The 21844-nt window shown below is 42.1% G+C and overlaps 1 protein-coding gene across 3 annotated transcripts in view; it reads right to left on the bottom strand.

The window, feature by feature from the left end:
• The window catches only part of LAMA1 (laminin subunit alpha 1), a 692815-nt gene that overhangs the window by 396984 nt on the left and 273987 nt on the right, over nucleotides 1-21844 (bottom strand). For all 3 annotated transcript variants that reach the window (XM_085605997.1, XM_085606000.1, XM_085605998.1), the window contains 2 exons: nucleotides 5464-5706; nucleotides 151-330 (listed from right to left, as the gene is read on the bottom strand). In XM_085605997.1, the coding sequence (XP_085462123.1) occupies nucleotides 151-330; nucleotides 5464-5706 (423 nt within the window). The remainder of the gene's footprint in view (nucleotides 1-150; nucleotides 331-5463; nucleotides 5707-21844) is intronic.

Here is a 21844-nt window from a genome sequence, read left to right as displayed (position 1 = left end):
GGTTTATGCAGCATCCTGCAGACCATGGAATATTGTAGGCACATTGTAAAAATATGCTCACATTTTCATTCATGACGATACCGGAAACATTTTAGAATTTGTTGACTCTAGTTGCTGTCAGTGTACGCAGCATCAAATGCAGAAACTTACCCTTCTAGTGACAATAGGATCAACATCCTTGAGATCTCGCCGATTCAGTGTCATGAGGTCAGCGTTGAGTGTTCTAATACGCTGCAAACGTAGGCGGATATATCGAGCGGATGTGAAGTCCAATAACGCTGGAGACAAATCATCAGCACTTGGTCTGCCATTGATTAGGGATGTGTGAATCTACGGTGGGAGACAAGAGGCCATGTTTAGCCAATGGAATACAAGCCTTTGTTATAGCTTTATTGAGGACACCATAGCACTATCAAAACATATCTGCTTTTCAAAAACAGCACATAATAATTGAACATATAAATCCACTAGGCAGAGTTCTGTGCCTGCGAGAAAGTAGTAAGCAAATAATGTTTCAGTAAATGTTACTAGTATATAGACGGAGACCCAGTGTTGTATCGTTGATGTGAAATATGGCTAAAAACAGATTACTGATCTTGGAAAAAGTATGCAGAGCTAAATAATAAACTCTACAGCATTATTAACTACATTTTGAAATACATCTTTAACTATTGTAAATATATTAAATTAAACAAAAAATATTTTTCTCAAGTCCAAATGTACAAATAAATTCCCACCTAAATTATTATGCATAATAATCATTAAAACTGGTGTATACAATTAATTAACAGTCATTTAATTATATTTAATCAACATTATTGCTGCAATATTTTTTAAATGCAGAAAATTGTATTCAAATTATAATGAAATGAAAAAAATCTAATTTTAAAAAGTAAATCTAATGTTATTGAATTTTAACTTTTTTTTAATTAACATTATTTCCTATGAGGGTACCCTTTACATTCCTGCGTCCATTATTTCCTATGGGAGGGTGTTGCAGCACCAGTGGTTGGCCATGAGTGTTGCTGTTCTTAATAATGTTACAGGGGATGGAGGACTGTAAGTCTACACATTTGAGTAACTTTACACTCAGATTTTGTGAATAGCCCAAAGTAGGATAGTAACTCAAAAGTGTAAGAGCAAAGTAACGTGTAAATTACGCACAAGTGCAACTTAAATTTTTTGAGCAGCCCCATGGATTTCTAAACATACACATATATCTACAAAAGCACATACACATATATCTCCTGTATTGTATTGTAGCATTTATATAGTGCTTACTATCCCTGCGTGGAGTGCTGAAGCTCTTGCCTACATGAGTTTCATGCGACACCATGTAAGGTGTGTTGTTGGAAGAATGCTGCTTTTGCTTTAATCCTACGTGGGAAGTGTTTCCATGTCATGCATGATGACCACTGAGGTGCAGTTATCAGGTTATGGGGCGCAGCATGTTGGATGATGATACACAAGAGACAAATGTGCAGTATTAAAGTATTCAGTATGTGTTTAGCTTTGAGAAACTCTGTAGGTCCCTTTACAGTATTTCATATGATAATGTCTGCCTAGCTGGTTACGGCACTGGGTTGCCCAATCTGAGATTTTGTGTATAGTTCTGGTCCTGAGCTGGCATGGTTAGAGGGCGAGAGAAGCAGAGAGATCTGTAGGTATTGGCATTTTTATCATCCCATATCTGAGTGTCTATGTGAGATGTAAAGAAGAAATCAGATTGTAATGTTATTTAGGATCTGCAGTGAATGGCTTATATTAGATATACCATGCCTGTTTATTTGGTGTTGTTTGGTTTTTTGGCTGTGCAGTGATGGACATCCTTTGTAGCAAATATGTATTGTGTGAGTTTAATAGGTATTAGTTACAATGTGTTGCTGACCACTGCATATCACGGTTTTTGTATTATTGTGGACCGTAACAGTTATATATGGAAGTACAAAACTATAAAATGCCATGGAGACCACAGGTCATCCCTTTTTGATTCCCTGCGTAATGAAAGCTGATTGCTGGGTAAGTTGTCTGCAGTTCGTCGATTGTAAGCTGAGGATTGCACTTAATGGTGTGACTGCTTTCTGCTGCCTGGATGTCGGTGGTGCAGTTAATTTGATGCCTTTTCAGTTCATCCACAACTGTAGGGCTCGTGCAAGAGGCAGTGGTGTAACACAAGCCCCTGTAAGGGCCACCTCAACCCTTTAGGCCAAGGTCAATTAATGTCCATGAAATATGGGCGACTCAAGGGGGCCCTTTTCACATTCTGCAGGAGGTGTGGGTATTGGTTTGATTTGTATCACTAGCAAGAGGGGTGAGTGCTCAATGCTCTCATCTTTGACTTTTCTTACAACAACCATGTACTATGAAGCATTATCTTCTGCTTCATACTTTCAATTAAATCAAGCAATACGTGTTGTACTTCTTTTTCTAGGTTCATTTTATATAAAAAATTTTAGGCAAAATAATATCAATTGTTTACAGGGGCATAGCTTCAGGGGGGTATTTTGGGTGTTATGTATTTTGGGATAAATAGTCGGGTGCAGGTGCTTTCAGTCGGGAATGGTGAGGTGTCTGTCGGATTCCTCCAGGTAATTTTACACATATAGACAAACACGTTTGTTTGGAAAGACTTCTAAAATGTTAGTTATTTCACAAAATGATGTGCTTTCTCTCACTTAGCACCCATACCAATCCTCTTAGTGCCCTGGTTGTCGTGTATTGTATTTTAAAATAACGTGCCAGCATGATTGTTGGGAAATCTGAAGGCCACACGCCCCCAATCTTACTGACCAAGCCACGCCCCTGTTTGTTTACTAAAAATGTGATTGATTTTTCTGTATTTGATACTCCTACCAGACTTCTTGAATAAATGTCAAACCACTGAAAATTAAGAATGGTGAAGGGGGCAGACTGCCACAAAACGTGCATGACCTAGCTGTTGGCGCCGTTTTTCATTAGTGGCACAAAATGAATGATTTAACCAATGGTCAATCTGTAAAAAAACAAGTGCTGGGGCTCTCGTCAGAAGGTCACTTGCAGTGGCCCATTTCTCCTGTTAGTGCCGCCTAAAACAGAAACAACTGCTAACCGCGAAAGTTGAGAGAGGATGTGGCCTAATGACCAGAGCTGATGACTTTGGAGCTGGGGAAACAGGTTTGAGTCTCGGAGTCTGCTCAACATTCTCTGATTCTGGGCAAATCACGTAATCTCCCTGTAAATGAATGTGTCCTTAACTGGTGAACAGCAAAACACACAAAATGATGGACGGAATGTTGCACATTGGCAAAATATTCACCCCCATCCACAGATCTGGGTATAATCCATCGTTATTTTGCTCACCACGCCACCCCAGTTCAGACATGGTGAAACCCCGAAACCGGTCCTAGGATGCTTGATTCCGGTCCAGGGAAGACATGGTTTGGCAATTCGGGCTGGACTGTTCCCATGAGGCACAGGGTCAAGACTGATTTGCATATGGCCATGTCTGAACTGGGGTGGCGTGGTGAGCAAAATAACGATGGATTAAACCCAGATCTGTGATTGGGGGTGAATGTTTTGCCAATGTGCAACATTCCGTCCATCATCTTGTGTGTTTTGCTATTCGCCCTTTGTGGGAAGGGTATGCCCAGACGTGGGTCCCGTGCTCACTCCGCCACTGGAGTCAAGCTATCCTGGCTGAAGAGGGGTGAAACCCCGAAACCAATCCTAGGATACTTGATTCCGGTCCAGGGAAGACATGGCTTGGCAATTCGGACTGGACTGTTCCCATGAGGCAAAGGGTCAAGACTGATTTGCATATGGCCATGTCTGAACTGGGGTGGCGTGGTGAGCAAAATAACGATGGATTAAACCCAGATCTGTGACTGGGGGTTAATGTTTTGCCAATGTGCAACATTCCGTCCATCATCTTGTGTGTTTTGCTGTTCCCCCTATGTGGGAAGGGTATGCCCAGACGTGGGTCCCGTGCTCACTATGCCACTGGAGTCAAGCTATCCTGGCTGAAGAGGGGTGAAACCCCGAAACCGGTCCTAGGATGCTTGATTCCGGTCCAGGGAAGATATGGCTTGGCAGTTCGGGCTGGACTGTTCCCATGAGGCACTAGGTCAAGACTGATTTGCATATGGCCATGTCTGAGCTGGGGTGGCGTGGTGAGCAAAATAACGATGGATTAAACCCAGATCTGTGACTGGGGGTGAATGTTTTGCCAATGTGCAACATTCCGTCCATCATCTTGTGTGTTTTCCTTAACTGGTGCTCATGAAAAGTGGTGTGTTCATGATTAAGTGCTGAGCACCGGAAACCACCGGCTCAAATTAAACACTCGATTTAACAGAGCAATATGGCATATGAAGTCTCTCACAACAGTCTGTTTGTGCCTGAAAAGTAAGCTATTCATGAAGTGCAAGCCATCGAATAATGTTCAGTTGACTGCCACGACAAACACAACAGCCTCCTCACTGAGTTTATTACATTGTTTCATTATGCATCTGAAATAAATTACAGAACGCGCCATGAATGGACTGCATTAATTAAAAGAACAATAGACAGTGAGCCTGAACATCTTGAATGACGCTACCCCTTAACAATGCGAGAGAGGATTGCAGACTTCCTGCGGACGAGAACCCTGCTCTCTTTGGGAGCTTTGATCTTGCAGACCAGGTGTTCCCTTCAAAAGAGGCTTCTTTTACACTTTAATAAAGACTTGGCATGAAAGAAACTCTCTTTGCATTGATGTGTAAAATCTAAGGGCAAACACACTGGCTTCACTTTTTTTGTGATGGATTCCTCGAAATTTTTCTATCAAGTGTGGAAAACAAATGGTATGGCGACTGGTATTCAAGACTCGCCCCGCATGTTGTCATGCAGAGGCTTGACAGAAAACATAGTTCGGCCATTTCACCACAAAAAGAGAGGAAAACAGAGATAGATGTCCCAAATATTTTCAAGTAACATACAAATGACTCACAGTTCTGCAAATTAGCAGATGTATTAAGTGAATTTCTAATTTTGTGCTGATTTATGTTGATGGTTCCCAACAGAACATGGTCCCTGAGTCCAATAAAAAATAGACATGATTATTGAATTTCTTCTCGATTAATGTTGGAGGTGGTTACCTGCCTACGAATCCCATAAAAAATAGACACTCTACTATCCCTGTCTCCTCATGTTCTTATGGCTTTCAGCTGGCCTGAAAGTTCAAAAATACTTTTGAAAGCACATTAGTCTTAGGAGCCTGTAAAACAAAATACATAATTCCGGATATGACATTCACTATACAAAAATATTCATTTGGCACACGAAATTCAAAATTTCTGGGAATTATTCATTTGAAAAAGTGTATGTATGAACCACTGCTAAAGTAGTGCGACCTGCTAACTGCGACTATTGTCAAAGCAGCAACAAATGCAAAAATAAGAGATTCTCCAGGATCTGTGATGCTAATTTAACACATGATTCTCATACCTCTCCGTGTTCCAAAGGGACAAGCCGGGAGTAGTAGGACGTGCAGATCACTTCGTTGTCCTTCTTGTATGTGGGTGAGCCAAGCCTTGGTGTTACATTATATCGAGTTAAGCATTCGGTGTCACTGATGGCATAATATTGCCATGGGGTGAAGTTAACACCGTCAATGGAGCGCTCCAAAATCCAGTTCCCAGGGCGGGGAGAATTTGCAGCTTTGATGATGACATATGCAACTCGAAAGACCTAATAAGAATTAAAACATCTATAAATTCGATGAAAAGAACTAAGATATTGGGAATTAGTGTGCACATTGAAACCGATTCATTACAGACAATGTTTGCAAAAACGTTATTCGTTCCAGTACATGTGTAACAAAAAGCACAATGCCATTACAGACTACGCATTTTCAATTGAACACCACAGATACCATAATGTGTGGGTATGTCATCATACAGAGTATTAATTTGTTTTGATCGTATTAAAATATTCGTTTCTATCGCACTTCAGAATTACAAGAACATGTGCTTTATGTGTGCTTTCCTAATTCGTATATATTATGAAATGTCTGCACAGTTTATTACGGACATTTACACTTTGTTGTGTGCTAGAAAAAAAGCCTTTCATAGCAAGATTGTCACAAATACTCTCACTTTGAAGTCATAGAAAGAAAAGTAAACACAAAGCTCCCTCGGAAGACAGAGCCTGACATGTGACCTCTGTCTTTCAATGCACAGCAAATGACACAAGATAAGAACAAAATTCAAAGACTTGTATACAGAAAGGGAGCACTTGGAAGGTTACAGTAAATAAGTAATGCTCATCGCGAGGTACAAACTCAAGCTGAACAGCCTAAAACTAAAACAAAGAAAGCCAGCAAATAGAAAGCAAGCAAATGTGAGTTACTAACCACAAAGCCAATTGTAAGCAATGGGAGGAATGCATTACCAGTGAAGCTTTCCAAATACCACATGATGTCTTTAGCAATCAAGACAGCTGTGCTGTCTGGTAGGCTTTGACCTAAAAATAATCACATTTGATGTGGGCAAATGTCTCGGTTTAATTGTTGCTCGTTTATGAAAATACAAGTCACACACTCTGCCCAAAATTCACTACAAGTGGTTTACGGTTTGTGTATAAGTCAGTAGTACTTATGTTTAAACCACTGAATCTTGACATAGCTTGATGCCAACAGTTGCTGTTGTCAACTTGTAATTAATTATACCATGAAATAAAACCGCCAAAACCTTTTTTCAGACAAACCACAATTACAATGTTGCAGAGATTAGCAAAGGTGCCCCATAATGATCTTTTCTGTTGCATGGATATAGTGGCTTCAAAATTTGTTCCTCTTGTCCTTTGCTTTTTGAGATAAAGAAGAGCAGGAAGGGGCATAATAGATGGCACAGTTTCAATTCTTCTAAGAGTTTTACAATATGGTCTTATTTAGTAGTGACATTAATAAAGTCACCAGTGGCGTCATATGTATCGTCATCCATGGTGTGATTTCCGATTATATGTGGTGTCATTAGCAATAGATTGATATGAAGTCAACATTTAATTGCCCTTGTATGCCCCTTCGTTTGAGGGTTTTCAACAATCAATTCACTGCATTAAAGAGCTTACAATGAACCCTGAACATCATCAGATTTCTCTCCCAATCATTTGGTCGATCATCAACTGACAGCCCCACAAAACAACTCTAAAAAACCACGAAACAGCAATCGTCTTTTCAGACTCGCTGGCAAAGTTTTCTTTCACGCATTAAAACGGCATGCTTAACAACACCCCAAAGGCATTAAATGGCATACTCCAAGCATTGTTTTCCTCTCACATCACACGAATTACATTTCTAATTAATATTCTTAATTTTCCTCCGTAGGCGGGTGTAAGATTTCAATGTTCTTTACTTTATGATAATCTGCCTTTTAGCCTCATGATGAGGATGATGGAGGGGACAATGGTAACTCGATTTGTGTTAGAAACTTCAGAGGGATTTATATATTTCTTAAATACCAAAAACTCTCTCCGTCTCATTCGTGCTTCCTACAAGATTAACATAATTGGCTATTTGTGTGCCTGCCAAACATATCTTTTTGATGTGGCCTAGCATTCAGTCATTGGGGCAACTTCGTATGTCATATGTTGGCAAATAATCTTCTCACAGGGAAAGCTTTAAGGCTTATGTGAATTAATGTTATGTATATGTGGGTCTAGCATAGAGGCAGATGTCTTGCCGTTCTCATGTAATCAAAGAAATCAATGAATAAAAAATTCATTTGTATATACATACATGTGCCAGCCATATAACCCTGCCAGAATTTTAAGAGGGAAAATAGCTAGTAGATAATGAGATATGATGATTTTGGTGTAGTAAACAGCAAAATCCATATGCTATGCTCCATTTTGAGGGCAAAACTTGTGATGGGTGACAATTTTCACACCCGTTTTATTCAATACACATCAGGGAAGAGTTGTGGCGCCGCGGCCAGGGTGAGTGACTCCGGAATCTGGGGATCATGGTTCGATCCCTGGCGCTGGTGGCAGATTAGCCCAGCACCATGTGACTCTGGGCAATAGCTTGCTTAATCTTCCCGACGGCCCACAGCGCCTAGAGACCCTTACGGGTGATTGTTCGCACTTTACAAATGTGGATTATTATTATATTATAGTGTATTTTTGATTGCCACTATAATTATCACACTAAACACCAGGCCACTCAAAATGAGGGTCAGTCTTCTTCATACATTGGTCTGTTAAACTATGATTCACATTTTACTTCCTCCCACCACAGCATTCAGGTGGTGGCAATGGGTCAGCCCACTTCAGCCATTGGCTATCTTGCACTGTGACAGTATTTTGCCTAATCATATGTGCACTTCTGCCTAAAAAGGAGTGTACTTCAGTGCCAAGGCGGTGAGGCTACGACTGTACTTTACCAATACTTTAGTCATCCCTGTGTGTTTAAGCTCTGTCTTCAGCTTAAAGTAACTCAAAGCCAAACGTGTTTTCTCGCTGTGCCAATACAAATCATATTTTCTTGTGATGTGCTACTTAAAACAAAATAGAGTTTATATCCTAGTTCTAAGTAAACCGGCCTCCTAGGAAGCTTTCTTACTTTTCTATTAAAATTATATAAAATTATTTTTTTATTTTGAGATTTACTTTTTTTGCAAGCATATGGCCACCACATTTAGGTAGCAGCATGTTTTAATGTTTCGGTTTTTTCTTCTTTTTCTTTTTGTAGAATACATTTGCGAATAAAATACAGAAATACATCACACCAGGTTGCCAAGACCCGATCTGTTGGATTTGCCAGTGCTTGTTAGTGAACTATCACCACTCATGATGAACAACTGCCACCCAGTTAGAATCCAAGGCTAACCCTCTACACCAGGCTTCTACTCGGCATCTACTGGACAAAGTGGGTTTGTAGCAGTAGAATCTATGTTTTTTCTATCAATTCTCAACTTAAATGATTTGGACAGAACGTTCCTACTCAGCCTAGAGCACGGCAAAGATGTTCAATGGATTCATATGTGCACATTTCCGTTGGACACTGTGCTTGAGCCCACCTAATCCCCAGGAAACACTCCCATGGTTTAAGAAGGGGACACTTTTTGTGGATCCTATGGAGCATGTATGTGGCTGTAAGAGCAAAAACGTCCAATAATGGAAATTACATAGCTCCGAAAAGGGGAAATCCATAGTTCCTGAAAATGAATCTTACAGATTATATGAAACTGTGTGTGGGAGTAATTTCATGATTCTGCATTCATTTGAATGACTCACTGTGGCAATTTTATGACACTCCTTGGCAGTAGCGCCTAGAGACCTTCTGGTGATTTGGCGCACTACAAATATAAACTAATTTAACATAACATAACCTAGCATGAGAGGTGGACATACTCATGACTTGTGTGAGAACACATGCCACATGTAGGAAATGTTGTACCTTCCCCCAGGTAATGTAATGTGAGAACACATGCCACATGGAGGAAATGCTGCACCAGGTAATGTACTACCGAGTAGTTAATATAGGGAAAGTTTTCCATATTACCGCCATATTGAAGTGCCACATGCATAGAGAAATTCATGGGTCATCAGTTGACAATTTTGTGGCCCAATGGGCCAATTTCATGATTTGCATTCGCAGTGTGATGGTTTTTAGAAAAATTCAATCCGCTGGCAACTTAGAAATCTGGAAAAAGCGCTCACTAATACCTTTCAAGGACAGATCCAGAATGGGTAGTTATGGGCCTCGGTCTGAGGAACCTTGACTTGAAGTGAATATCTTTCACACTTCAGGGGCCTAGCTTCTAGCTCAGGTAACCTTTCAGGTGAGATTTGCAAGTCTACAGATTTGCTACCTGCTGCGGTGGTCAGAAATGTGGTGGCACCCTTACCGTTGACTACAACTGAACCTGCTCAGCATTTTCTCCTTTGGCAGCAGCTCTGTAACTTCTCTGGTCTCCTATGCAGAAGTGACACTGCCAGGGTGGAACTTCTGAGGGGTTGGCCTCTAAAGTGTTAGGACAGCACCAACTCTACTCTAGAGCTTCCTCTCTGGCACTGCACAGTGAGCCCACCTGCAGTCAGATCAACCTTGCTCAGCTGCACCTCAAGTTGTGAGATACAGCAGCGACCGGTGCAGATAAGTGCGATGAGGGGGGCAAGGGGGATGTAGACAGATGATGGAATAGGGCAAATTAAGTAAATAAATAACTCCTACTCCGTCTGTCGACATCCCCCCGGAGCAACACCCCCCCCCCCGCCCCACCACGCTTACCTACACCCGCCGCTGCTGGTAAGATATAATTATAGGGCACCAAAATTCCATCTGCTAAACTTTCATTCTATAAGACACAACTTCACCCTGAATCATCCTATCTTATCAAATCCGAACAACTCACATTCACTTACAGTCACTCAGAAAACACTCATGTTGCCATCGGTCACTCAGAACACACTCATTCTGCCATCCATAGATTTATCCATCTCAAATATTTCGTGGAAATGAAACTTGGCCCTTAAATCACAAATCAGCTCTGTATCGAAGCTTTAGCTTCAGTACCAGAATGCTGTGAACCTCGCTCACTGCCACAACTATCGCCCATTTCACTGTTACTAATAAACATTATCCACGCTTAAGAAGGCCTCACATATCCCGATCTGTTTTCTTTCCGAGTTCAGAGGTCATGGCATGCAGTCATACATTCAAAATGGCGTGTGAACTGTCCAATGTTGGTCTACAACGAATGTGAGTATGTGGATAAAAAAAACAATAGTTCAATTAACTTATTCAGAATTCAGCTGTACCTGTAACTGGGGAAAAAATGTTTGCTGAAATAATTGAACTTACCTCAATTATGAAGGAAACGTAAATAATGCAGTTCTTTTTGCACCGGGAGAGGGGGTCAATGTTAAATCAGTTCCCCATCCTCCCCCCTTCAGCGATGAATATTTTACCATGTGTTAGCAACAGTCTGCTAAATCGCTTCATTGCTCGTTACGCAGCTGACTGCACAGCAAGTGAACCAAGCGCTTTTTGATTACACTGACATTTTTCAATTGCTCGGCATTTACTACTGTCTCGCCACAAATGCCGCTGATACAGCCGAGGGCAAATCCGGTTTAAACAAGTAAAGAGAAGAATGTCTCTTCCTTCCCCGGGTGCACGCAGGCAGCTTGGACTGTGGGAAAATATGGAGTGTTCCACAGGGGATTTGCACCAGGAAGCTGTCACTTGGCACCCACACACGAAGCATTTTGAGAATCCTACATTCAAGATAAGTGCGCTAAATTTACACTGTGGCTCCATTACATTTAAGGGGCCAATTGCATTATGGGTGGAAACATTATGTTTGCACCTGATAAAGAATTCCAATTTGGGTGGTTTCTGCCCATGCGCTATTTGCACATGTACTATTTGCCTATGTGCAAATTGAATAACCTGGACCATTTTAAAGAGGTAAAACATGGCAAGAATGTTGTTGGCAAATAGCACAAATTTCTGATTTGGACACCCTGAAATGCATTCTGGGGTGCACAAATCAGAATTTTGCACCTCTGCCTCTTGGAATGCATGGCCAATACAGCTCTGTTTCAGCCCCTTTCCAGCTGACATTTTTTTTTTTAATTGGGCCCTTAGGACCCGATTTAAAGTTCAGGTGACGGGTACTAGGATAAAATGCACTTGTAATAAGGTACACAGGGCTATCCGTCGCGTTTGTGACGGAGTACCCATCTGCCAAATTCTAAATCGGGCACATCGTCTTATTCGTAATTAATGAGCTCAGAAATATTTTCGATTCAACAGCTACTTACCTTGTCAATCTACACTTACCTATTTATAGTTACCATGACAATTTAGAGGTAGACGATATTCAACAGGCAATGTTCTTGTTGGTTCATATGAAAAACTAGCTAGTGCGTGATAGAACACAGTTTACTCGTTATATGTAAAGCACACTAATGAAGTCTGGTACAGTCTTTGCTATGGAAAATTTTAAATACAATTAAAACTGAATGTGTATATAAGCAGCACATACATAGCCTGCATACATTGTCACATTATAAACACTACTGGCATTAAGGACAACTCTGTCTTTGAACAATTGGCTTGTTTTGACAATCCACTGTCTACAAGGGTTCCAAATATATGTCTCATCCATCACATCCAAAAAATCCTTTGTCAACCAGACCCCACGCTCACACCCAGTGCTGTTATATGTTTCAGCATCTCAGGATAGAGGTGCTCTCTGTAAAGTGCTCCACTGCTCTCTGGAGCTAGATCGCCACTAAATAAAATACCTAAAATCTTGTAATATTTTCCACCAACATGAGGGTGGTTAGGAGGGCAGATGCCTGCCACCCACGCAGGGGCCAATGCCTTTGCCCCAAGAGGTCAAAAGGTTGGGCATTTCCAGGTGCATAAGCAAGCAGCCCCACAAAAGGACATGCTAATGCAGGGTCAGCTGTAGAAACAGCCCACTGGATTGAGTATTCACTAACGAATCTACATTACAATATTTAGGCTGCATTACAGAGCGTCCCAGATGTACGTTCTAATCCGCTGAGAAACGTGTAAATCCTTTCAATGTAAGCTAGCAAATTAGTTTTCAATATCTGCTATTTTAGTTTCAAAGTCACCCCACCAAGATCTTAGACCAAGGAGTTGCCCCAGGAACCCCCTGCCAACTGCACAGCATCCTTCAGCATCCTGTATTCCTTGCCTCAGAACCACACGCTGTAACTCTGTATCACACGGATTGAATTCCCTGGACGAATGGAACACAGTTATTACGAGTGGCTAGGATCCATGTTGTTACTACATGTTGTTACTCTTTGATGCCCAGACTGTAGTATTCTTGGTCAGTGTGTGAAAAAATGTCGAAAAAATGTTAATAATGTGTACAAATTCTCTAATTGTTTGAGTCTTTTTACAACATCTTACTCCTTTGTCTAAATTGTTTTGCTATCCCAACAATGTTGTTTTTACCTATCCCTGTCTTCTCCCCCCTTCCCCCTTCCTCCTTCCCCCCTCCTCTCCCTCCCTCCCTCCTGCCTCTCTCCCCTCCTTCCATCTCTCTTTCCTTTCCCCACCCCTCTGCTGTTTCCTCCCCTTGCCTTACTCCACCCCCACGCCTCCCCCCTCTCCTCTCCCTCCGCCACCTCCATGCCTTCATACACACCCCTTTGATTTTCTCCTCCATAATCCACCCTACTGTCCCTGCATCCCCACACTTCCCCTACTGTCCCTCCCTCCCCACCCTTCCCCGGTCTCCTTGTTTTCCAAATGTGTTTCAACATAGATACTGTTCATTGAATGACGTTGCAATATTAATTTTTGTTTATTTGTCATTCACAATTTGCTACTTGTGTTGATTGTCTATATGTTTTATCCATATCTTACTATTATGGTGTCTAATTGTATTTATTAACACTGTTGCAATCGTAAATTGCTTTGCCCTTGATCAGAGGTTCATACGGAAATTGTTAATTGTAGTTGACAATAACTATACATAATTTGTATACTTCGTAAGGAATTTATTATTTTTATTGTTGATCACGACACTGATCGGGTGTTTCTTTCCTTTCATCTTCCTCGTTCTACCTAGGGTCTTGTTTCCCTTTCTATGCCCGTACCTGCTAGTCCCTCCTTTGTGGCCTTGCTGTGGTTACATGACCCGGATTGTTTATTTTTAGCGTCCACGTCTCATATGCGCTTGACGTCTTACTTGTTTGGACGCTGAGGCCCTATCCCGGACTAATCCCGATGATTGGCAATTGACGAGCCTACTCCAGTAAGTCTCCCCATGGTTGCCTCCCTTGACTAGATTATTTATTTTTCGTTTTGATTTGGCATTGTCTTTACACGCCCGCTTTTCAAGCTCGTTTTCTTTCTGTCCTGTAGAGTCCTGAATTTTTCAAATATTGCGGATTATTTACCGCTGGATGCCTTCTCGTTACTTAACGAAATGCCCCTATTGGTAAGCGTTTTTGTCCCCCAAACCTTTTTTATTTTTCCAACTTGAGCACGAGTTTCATTTCTGTTTCTCTTCACGATAGATGGCCGCTTTTTAAACACAACCAGGATACCTTTAATCATTCCTATTGGCCTTCATTTCCCTGTTGTTATTCACAGGTAAGCGCCTTACACCGCGCTTTACTTTACTAATTGCATTGAATTAGTTGTCCTCCCTTATATTTTCTTCATTATTATTTCAGACATTTGATGATCCCCCTCTAAGTGTGACGGACCATAATTAATTGTTCCACAATTCCCTGCAATTAACATTGAAGTGGTTTATGACCACGGGCACAGGTACTATTACCCCCTGACATGCTTTTTACTTTTCATTTTCTGTGCTGTAAGTTATGTTTTTCTTCTGGGCCTTTCTATTCATTATCCTCCCCCTTTCTTCTTACACATAGGTATTTAGAATATTGCAATAACCATAGTCCTGATGATGACCTCAACGTAAGGAGGTTGAAACGTCGTCGACCAGACAGCATTACTTACGGCTAACTACAGGGTCCTGTGAGACCTTCATGATCACATGTAAATTACCCATTGTATATAACTCTCCTTGACCTCGAATTTATTTAAATCATTTCGCCGTACCTTGTTGTCACTCCCACACTTTTGTCACTGCGCCGTTCACTTTTTCACTTCCTTGTCAGTGCATATGTGTTAGTTATGGTTATTTTGAATTGTATATACCATTTGTGTATCTAATTATTAAATCTGTTCCCTTTCTATCCTTGGATCTCTCTTAATTTTTCCCTTCCTTTTATTGAATTATGTATTGATTGGTCCTCTTATTCATTTTCCCTGTTGAGACATTGTTTTTTGCTACTACATATACCCGGTCTCAGCTGGGCTAACGGGCTTGCTCCTGTTTTTCTTGTATAATTCTCCTCAAGCAGGGCACAGCAGGACTCTCCTTCACATTTGCTAGCCACCAGGTTCAGCAGGTGCAGTCCACGCCGGTGCAACCTTTCTCTGCTGGTTCCGCAGTGCAGCAGCGCAATCCTTCCTCAGTCTTTCTTCTAGTCGAGATCTGAGTTCGGGCTGGCAGGGGTGCCCTACTTATAATCTGTAAATGCCCTCAGAGCAGGATGTGGTTGAGTGTCAATGGGCTACTAAGTTCCCTCTCAGTTGAGTACCTTTTCCTATGAACTGCAGCATCTGGGCATCCCAGAATGTACCATTCTGCCTACTTCCAAAATGGCAGGACACCTCTTCCTGCTTGTGGACATCCCTAGCCCAACCAAGAGGTGTGGCTACCAAGAGGGTTATACCCCCAGGGAAAACCAGTTTGGCAGCTGGTTTCCCCTCTCCTGTCCCTAATGCCAGCCTGTCTACCAAAACAATGGAGTGGCCACTCTCCCAATTGTTCCCATGTGTCTTTCAAGGCACTTCGCCTTTAAAGCTCGCCTTTTGGGCAAACACTCATGTGACTTGCTGCCTGGGGAATGTTAGAGCTCCCCCAGTGGCAGGCCTCTATTATTACCTTTCCTGGGAGTTGTTAGCATGTCTCCATGGGAGGGCAGAAAGCAGTCTGCAGGAAAGACTCATATACAACAGTTAACTGGCACTGGAAACCTTGGGCAACTAAAGTGTCAACTTCTAAAGTTGCACTTTGCCCACCAGTAAAGTAAAATTTGATGTAACCATTAAATTGTATTTATTGCACTGATTCTTCTGATACCTTAGAGTACCAATTTTAGTAGTACCATTCTGAAGTAGCAAGGCCGAGGTGTCAGCTTGGAACTCTGTACTTGCCAATGGGGCTACTAGCATTTCCACAGTAAAAAGAACAATTTAGGGCTTTACTTTGTTCTTTGCAACCTACAGCATGCTGCCTTAGGGCTCGTTAAGCCTACTTTAGGGTTGACTTACGGATATTAAAAAGTGAGGTTTGGGCTTTGCCATTATCTTAAATGGAAATGTTGAGTTTGCAGTTGTAAACTTCCTTTCCAGTCTGCAGTGGGAGACTGCAAGCCATGTTTTACCTTATCCCACTCAGGGTGGCACAACAAGTGCTGCAGTCCCCAGGGGACACTCTAACTTACAGACCCTTGGTACCCCTGGTACCATACACAAGGAACTTACAAGTAAGGTTGGCTGTGCCAATTATGGACAAGCCATTCAAACATGCACCATTTTAATGGTCAGAGCACATTCAATGAGTCCAGTTTAGCAGGGTTCAGGGCATTTCAGAGCCATTACACCAGTTACTAGTAGTCAAAATGGGGACACAAAGTGGAGGAAAACCTGCAAAAAGCCAGTTTCCTTACAGCCAACTTTAAATGGGACATGGGAACCTCTGGTTTGCTGAAGCAGGAGCACTACTGGTTTATGTGGCTGTTGACTGTGAGGGTGTGATGTGGCTTCATCATGTCCACCAGAGCACTTATAAAGCCTCCCCATCCTTAAGTATATTTTTTGCACACTTACCAATGTGCATGAAGTACTAAGTCAACCTCTGCAGGAGACTGGGTGGGTTGCATGTTGAGCCATAACTACTCATGCAGTAAAACAATTTTTGTAGGTCAGTAACCTTTTTTTATAAGGATACATCTTATTTATTTATTTATTTATTCATTTATAGAGCGCCTGGTTACACCAGCCGGTGTGTCCCCGCGCTTAGAGAGAGTTCTAAGAGATATGTTGGGTGTCTGCACACATGTCCGTTGAGAGGGAATTATCCAAGAGGTGGATGTACAAATAGCCATGTTTTAAGTAGCCTACGAAACTTGATTTCGCATGGCTCTCTTCTTAGGTTAACCGGAAGGCTATTTCATAGTTTGCGGCTCGGTACCTGAACGAACGTTCGCCCATTCTGGCTCTAAAGATTCTTGGTATGTTCACCAAGTCCTTGTCTATTGATCTTAGACAACGCCCTGGTATGTATTTCGTGATTAACGGTTGCAGATACCTAGGACCTTTCTTTAGAAGAATTCGATGGCAATGGCACATTGCCTTAAATACTACTCGCTTCTCCACTGGAAGCCAGTGGAGAGCTGTCAGGGATTTTTTTGCATTGGCTCTTCTTGGCAGCCCCAGTACCAACCGAGCTGCCGCATTCTGTACTCTCTGTAGTCTGGCCATGTCCCTCTTGGTTGCTCCGAGGTATAATACATTTCCATAATCCAGTTGGGAAGTCACCACTGAATGAACAATGGTCTTCCTGGTATTAGACGGTAATAAATCTAGTATTTTTTGCAAAGTTTTTATCGTGGCATAGCATTTTCCGGCTACCTTCCTGATTTGGCTCTCGAATGTCAAATCTGAGTCGAACCACATTCCGAGGTTTTTTACTTCAGCCTTAGGTGTAGGTAGTATGCCCAGAGAGTCAGGCCACCATGCGCTTGACCAATGGATGGCGTTTTCCCTACAATCAGTACCTCCGTCTTGCTACCATTTAGTTTGAGGCACTGATTTGTCATCCAGAGTGCTATTTCCTTTAGACATTCAGAAAAACGAACAGCTGCTTGGTCCTTGTTTTGAGAGAGCAGAACAATCAACTGCGTGTCGTCCGCGTAAGACACTATTATAAATTCATAGACCGCAGTACTCTGCATTGGTGCCAGGTTAGAAGTTGAGCACTTCTTAATACATACTTAGGTACCCCTAGTACCACCCTTGGATCTCTTGCTCTACTGTTAACAATGCAATAGTGTTATGTAAAAGCATATGCGTAATTACGTGTAACTGCTGTATAAATATGGCCAATGGAAACTTTGACATTAAATAGCTACTGCTTGGGGCCTTGTGGAATGTTTTGAGTTTAATGTATAAACCATAGGCCACCAGGCTGTAGCGTGGTTGTATGAATTGTAAAATCCACCTAAATCATACTGCCTTTAAAATATTCCTATTTTTGTCAGTTTCGGCCATGGGAAGTTCCTTAGTTTTCCTCATGCCCTTTAGCTTGCACGAAGATTCATTAATGCCCTTCCAATTTCTGGGACCACATCATGAACAACGCACAGAGCCGCAGAATGGAGCTATGCGCCTGTGTTGTGTGAAATCGCTGCTGTACTGGACAGGACATTCTTTTGGTGCAAATATCTACAAGAAATGTTGACACAAACGATGCTTGAACTGAGCGGAAGAAGGTAATCATTCCTGAGCACACATATGGCGTGGGATACTAATTCACCGTTCGAATTCAGGTGCCAAGAATTCAAATGTCAGGAGCTATATCCAGGACAGTGTGTGATATATTTACCATGCCTGTCATTATAGTTAGGGCTCCCAGAATAATTGCATTTTTAATTTTTTTATATTTCCATCTGTATTTATCCATATTTATTTTTTGGTTATTTTAATACGTATTTATCCCTATTTATCTTGTGTGTGGTATGAAAAATTAAACTGCTGTGGGTATATTTCAACGTTTATTTAACCGGCAAATATTTACTCTTGTTGGAATGTCCAACTAGTTTTAGCCATTTACAGTACAATGCAATCATCTGAATCATCGGCATTGTAAAACAGCTTAAACAGCTGTACTGTTGCAGTTATTTAGGCTTCAGTGAAATTGTTGCTTTCTCTTTTTTAACTCCCCTACCTGCCGGTCTGCACAACTATTGACCCAGCATGCATGACTGACAATATTCAGAATCATCCACCAGGAAACCCCTTTTTTCTGTATTTTTGCCATATTTGAAAATACATACAGACAGGAAAAGCGATTGTTTTGTGTCTGTATTGATCTGTAAAAATCACTAAAGGCGGAAAGAAGTGGAAGCCTTAATTACAGTGAGGGGAAGTGTTTTAACATCATCTTTCAAATGGAAACTATCTATACTGATAACTGGTTGGCACACTTCCAATCTTTGGAGACACTCGAACTATACAGATCACGTTTTGTTTCAAGCATCACATTTCAAAAGTTGTAAGTGTATAACCACTTTTTAAGTTCATGTGCAGCAGCTAGACGAGCACTTGCCTTTTGTGCGCCTACACGCTAGCCAAAGGCAGCCAAAGGAAATGGACACATTGTGATTTATTTTCATGAAAATAAATATTACGAAATTGTTCGCATCTTTGTGTCTTGTAACTTACCTCCTGTGCTGTGTGCAATATTGTATGGCGAAGAGCTCACACTCATTGGTGGGTCTGACTCGCTCTTTAAAACATTGTAAAAGAATTACAAAGTAAAATTCAGGGCCACAAAAATGCAGAAACAGTGATGGACATTGACACCACTTCCTCCACAGACACATGGTAGGTTTTAGATTCTTCTGTCTCCTGACCTTTGCTTATGAAAACACTGGGGGGAGGGCAGTGTGTTCAATCCCACATCCCACCCTCTCTGTAACAAAGAAGTGTTGTGCTCTTTCAATGAGACAAAGCAAAGGCTTTGAAGCAGAGCGTACACTGCTTTTAGACTCATTTTACAAACAAACAATGCATTTAGTAATTTATCTCCTCTTTCACTCTGTGCCAAAGAAAGAAGGAGCTTTAGGAGGCAGTGACTCACTAGCTTTTGACCCTCACCTCTGCCCATGCTGGTCTTGGCATGATACCTGGCATGAGATTTCCCAACAAATACCTTCAATCATTCACCACATGCCAGCCTGGCATTTCTTAGGGATCGCGGATCTTATTCCGACTGGACAATTTATAAGATGATGATTTGCACCAATCGGTGCCGATTGACTCTACCATTGGCTTGGCGGAATGAGATCTTGTCTGTGGTCTCCGTCAAAATATCAAGTGAGGAAGCAAAATATAATGTTATCATTGCAGTGTAGAGAATAGTTGCCTAACTACAGTAACCTCGTTCCTTTTCATATCCTTCTCTTAGTCAAGTTTCATTTCCTCCTCATCACCTCATTAAGGATATCCAACGGCATGACATGAGGGACAGGGTAGCTTGTCAGACATTGAAAGGTTGCAGCTGGTGGCAGAAAGGACCACCAAGCACCTTAGAGAAGAAATGCTAGGATAACCATCAAGAAGGCACAATTTTCTTGCATTCTTCTGGACTGAATGAAGTCAATGTGCAATAGTCTACCGCGGCACACTTTTCTCATCATTTGGAACAAATGTCAATTGGTGCTGTCACATGGGAGTCTTCATTGGAAATCATTCCCATTAGACCTGGGAACTCTCTCATGGCAGAGAGTGAGCAGATCTTATGGATGTTTGTTTGCAATGCTAGCAAACACCAGCAGGATCAAGGCTCAGGTTTCAGAATCATAAGTTTTTTTTTGTTAGGGGAGCTGGCTCCTTATATGATATGCCAACATTAGGTATATCATGCAAAGAGTCTAGATTTTCCCTTACTAGTGGACAAAGGCTTGTTCTAGCAATCCCAAAGTGCTCTTCTAGGGGATAGTGTGGTCGAGCAGCCTTAGGATTATCAGAGAGGAGTGTTCAACATCTGCAGAACACACACACAGTTAATAAATGATGCACACAACTCAATAAGGGGATCAACACCAATTTATAAAAAATAACATGTATTTTTATATATATTTTGGCATCAGAATCAATATGATCAGGTAAGTACATTTCAAAATAGAAACAGTTTCTGTTTTCAAAAGTCAACACAGTGCAATTTTCAGTAGCTGCAATGTTATCCTATGGGAGGAAATACAAGTACAGCATACAGGTAGGGCACAGTGAATTGAGGGACCAATCTCTTGGACTTTAGGTGAGTATTGGGCAAGGTCCAAGGCAGCACCAAGAGGTCACACTGGGTGGCACTGGGGCAGCGTGGTTCAGAGGTGTAATACAGTGTGAGATACCCAATGGTAGTCTATGGGGTTCGTTCTGCAGGTTTGGACTGGGAGGCCAATCAGGCTGAACCAAAGAAGGGACACAGATCTCACGATTCTCGGGGATGTGAGGACACCTTTGGTCCTCTTCTACATGAGCCACAGGCGGCGGGTGTAGAGGTGTTCTTAGGCATAGAGTTTTCAGCACTGGGAGTGGTCGCAGTAGAGGGGACCTGCAAACAGAGGCTGCAGACAGCATTGAAAAGCCCAAAGCAGGAAAACCTGTAAGGTCTGAGGAGTGCATTGGAACTGTTGGCCCACTTTAGCTCAGGCTAGGTGGCTCGGGTGCAGTGGTGCTTTCCGGCGTCGGGTCTTTGCTGTCCGGAGTCCACAGAGCAAAGTATTTGGCACCTGCAGGATGCAGGGGAACAGCTCTGCTGCTCCATAGGAATTTCTGAGTCTTTGAAGAAGTGCTGGTAGTCCTCCCAGGCTTTGTAGGATCAACAGCGCAATTGTCGAGAATAGGCAAACAGGCTGGCAGGGTTGGCGCCAAGTCAGTTGCTTATTCTTCAGTTCTTTCTTTTCGCTTCTCTTCAGTCCTTCTTCTGCTTTTAGTAAGCAGAATCTGATTTCCTGGTGCCAGGGGCTCCCCTAAATACCGAATTTAGTGGTGTTAGAGGAGTGTAGGGTAGCAGCCAATTGGCTACCTACCCTTGAGCTCAACACACCACCTATGTGACCACATCTTGTGTGAAGAGGGCATAACCCTGTCCCAGAGGTTCTATGTTTGCCATCACCAAGATGGCAGACTCTAAAACTTCTTCTTTACTTCAGTAGCTCACCTTAGGGGTGGAACTAGCCTGAAGGTGAACACGCCTATCTGACTACTATTTTTTCCACCATGTTCAGGTGCCAAATGGGCCCTGATCAAGTTGGGGTCGGCATCCTCTCCTGTGAGGGAAGTCAGATTTGCATACCAAAGGTGGTGGGCTCTTTGAAGCTCCCTGTCTTGGCATGCTAATTGGCAGGTCCTCCTGTGAGAGGAGGTGTAAACACCCTTTACCCGAGCAGACTTTGATCCTGATTTCCTGAGAGCAAAGGCCCCTCTTTAGCCTCCTTGCCCTAGGTATCCCGGGTACCA

This window comes from Triturus cristatus, chromosome 5_1 (genome assembly GCF_964204655.1).
Source record: "Triturus cristatus chromosome 5_1, aTriCri1.1, whole genome shotgun sequence".
NCBI classification, from domain to species: Eukaryota; Metazoa; Chordata; class Amphibia; order Caudata; family Salamandridae; genus Triturus; species Triturus cristatus.
Note: the sequence above shows the minus strand (reverse complement) of the source record. Positions and strands in the feature narration are given on the sequence as shown.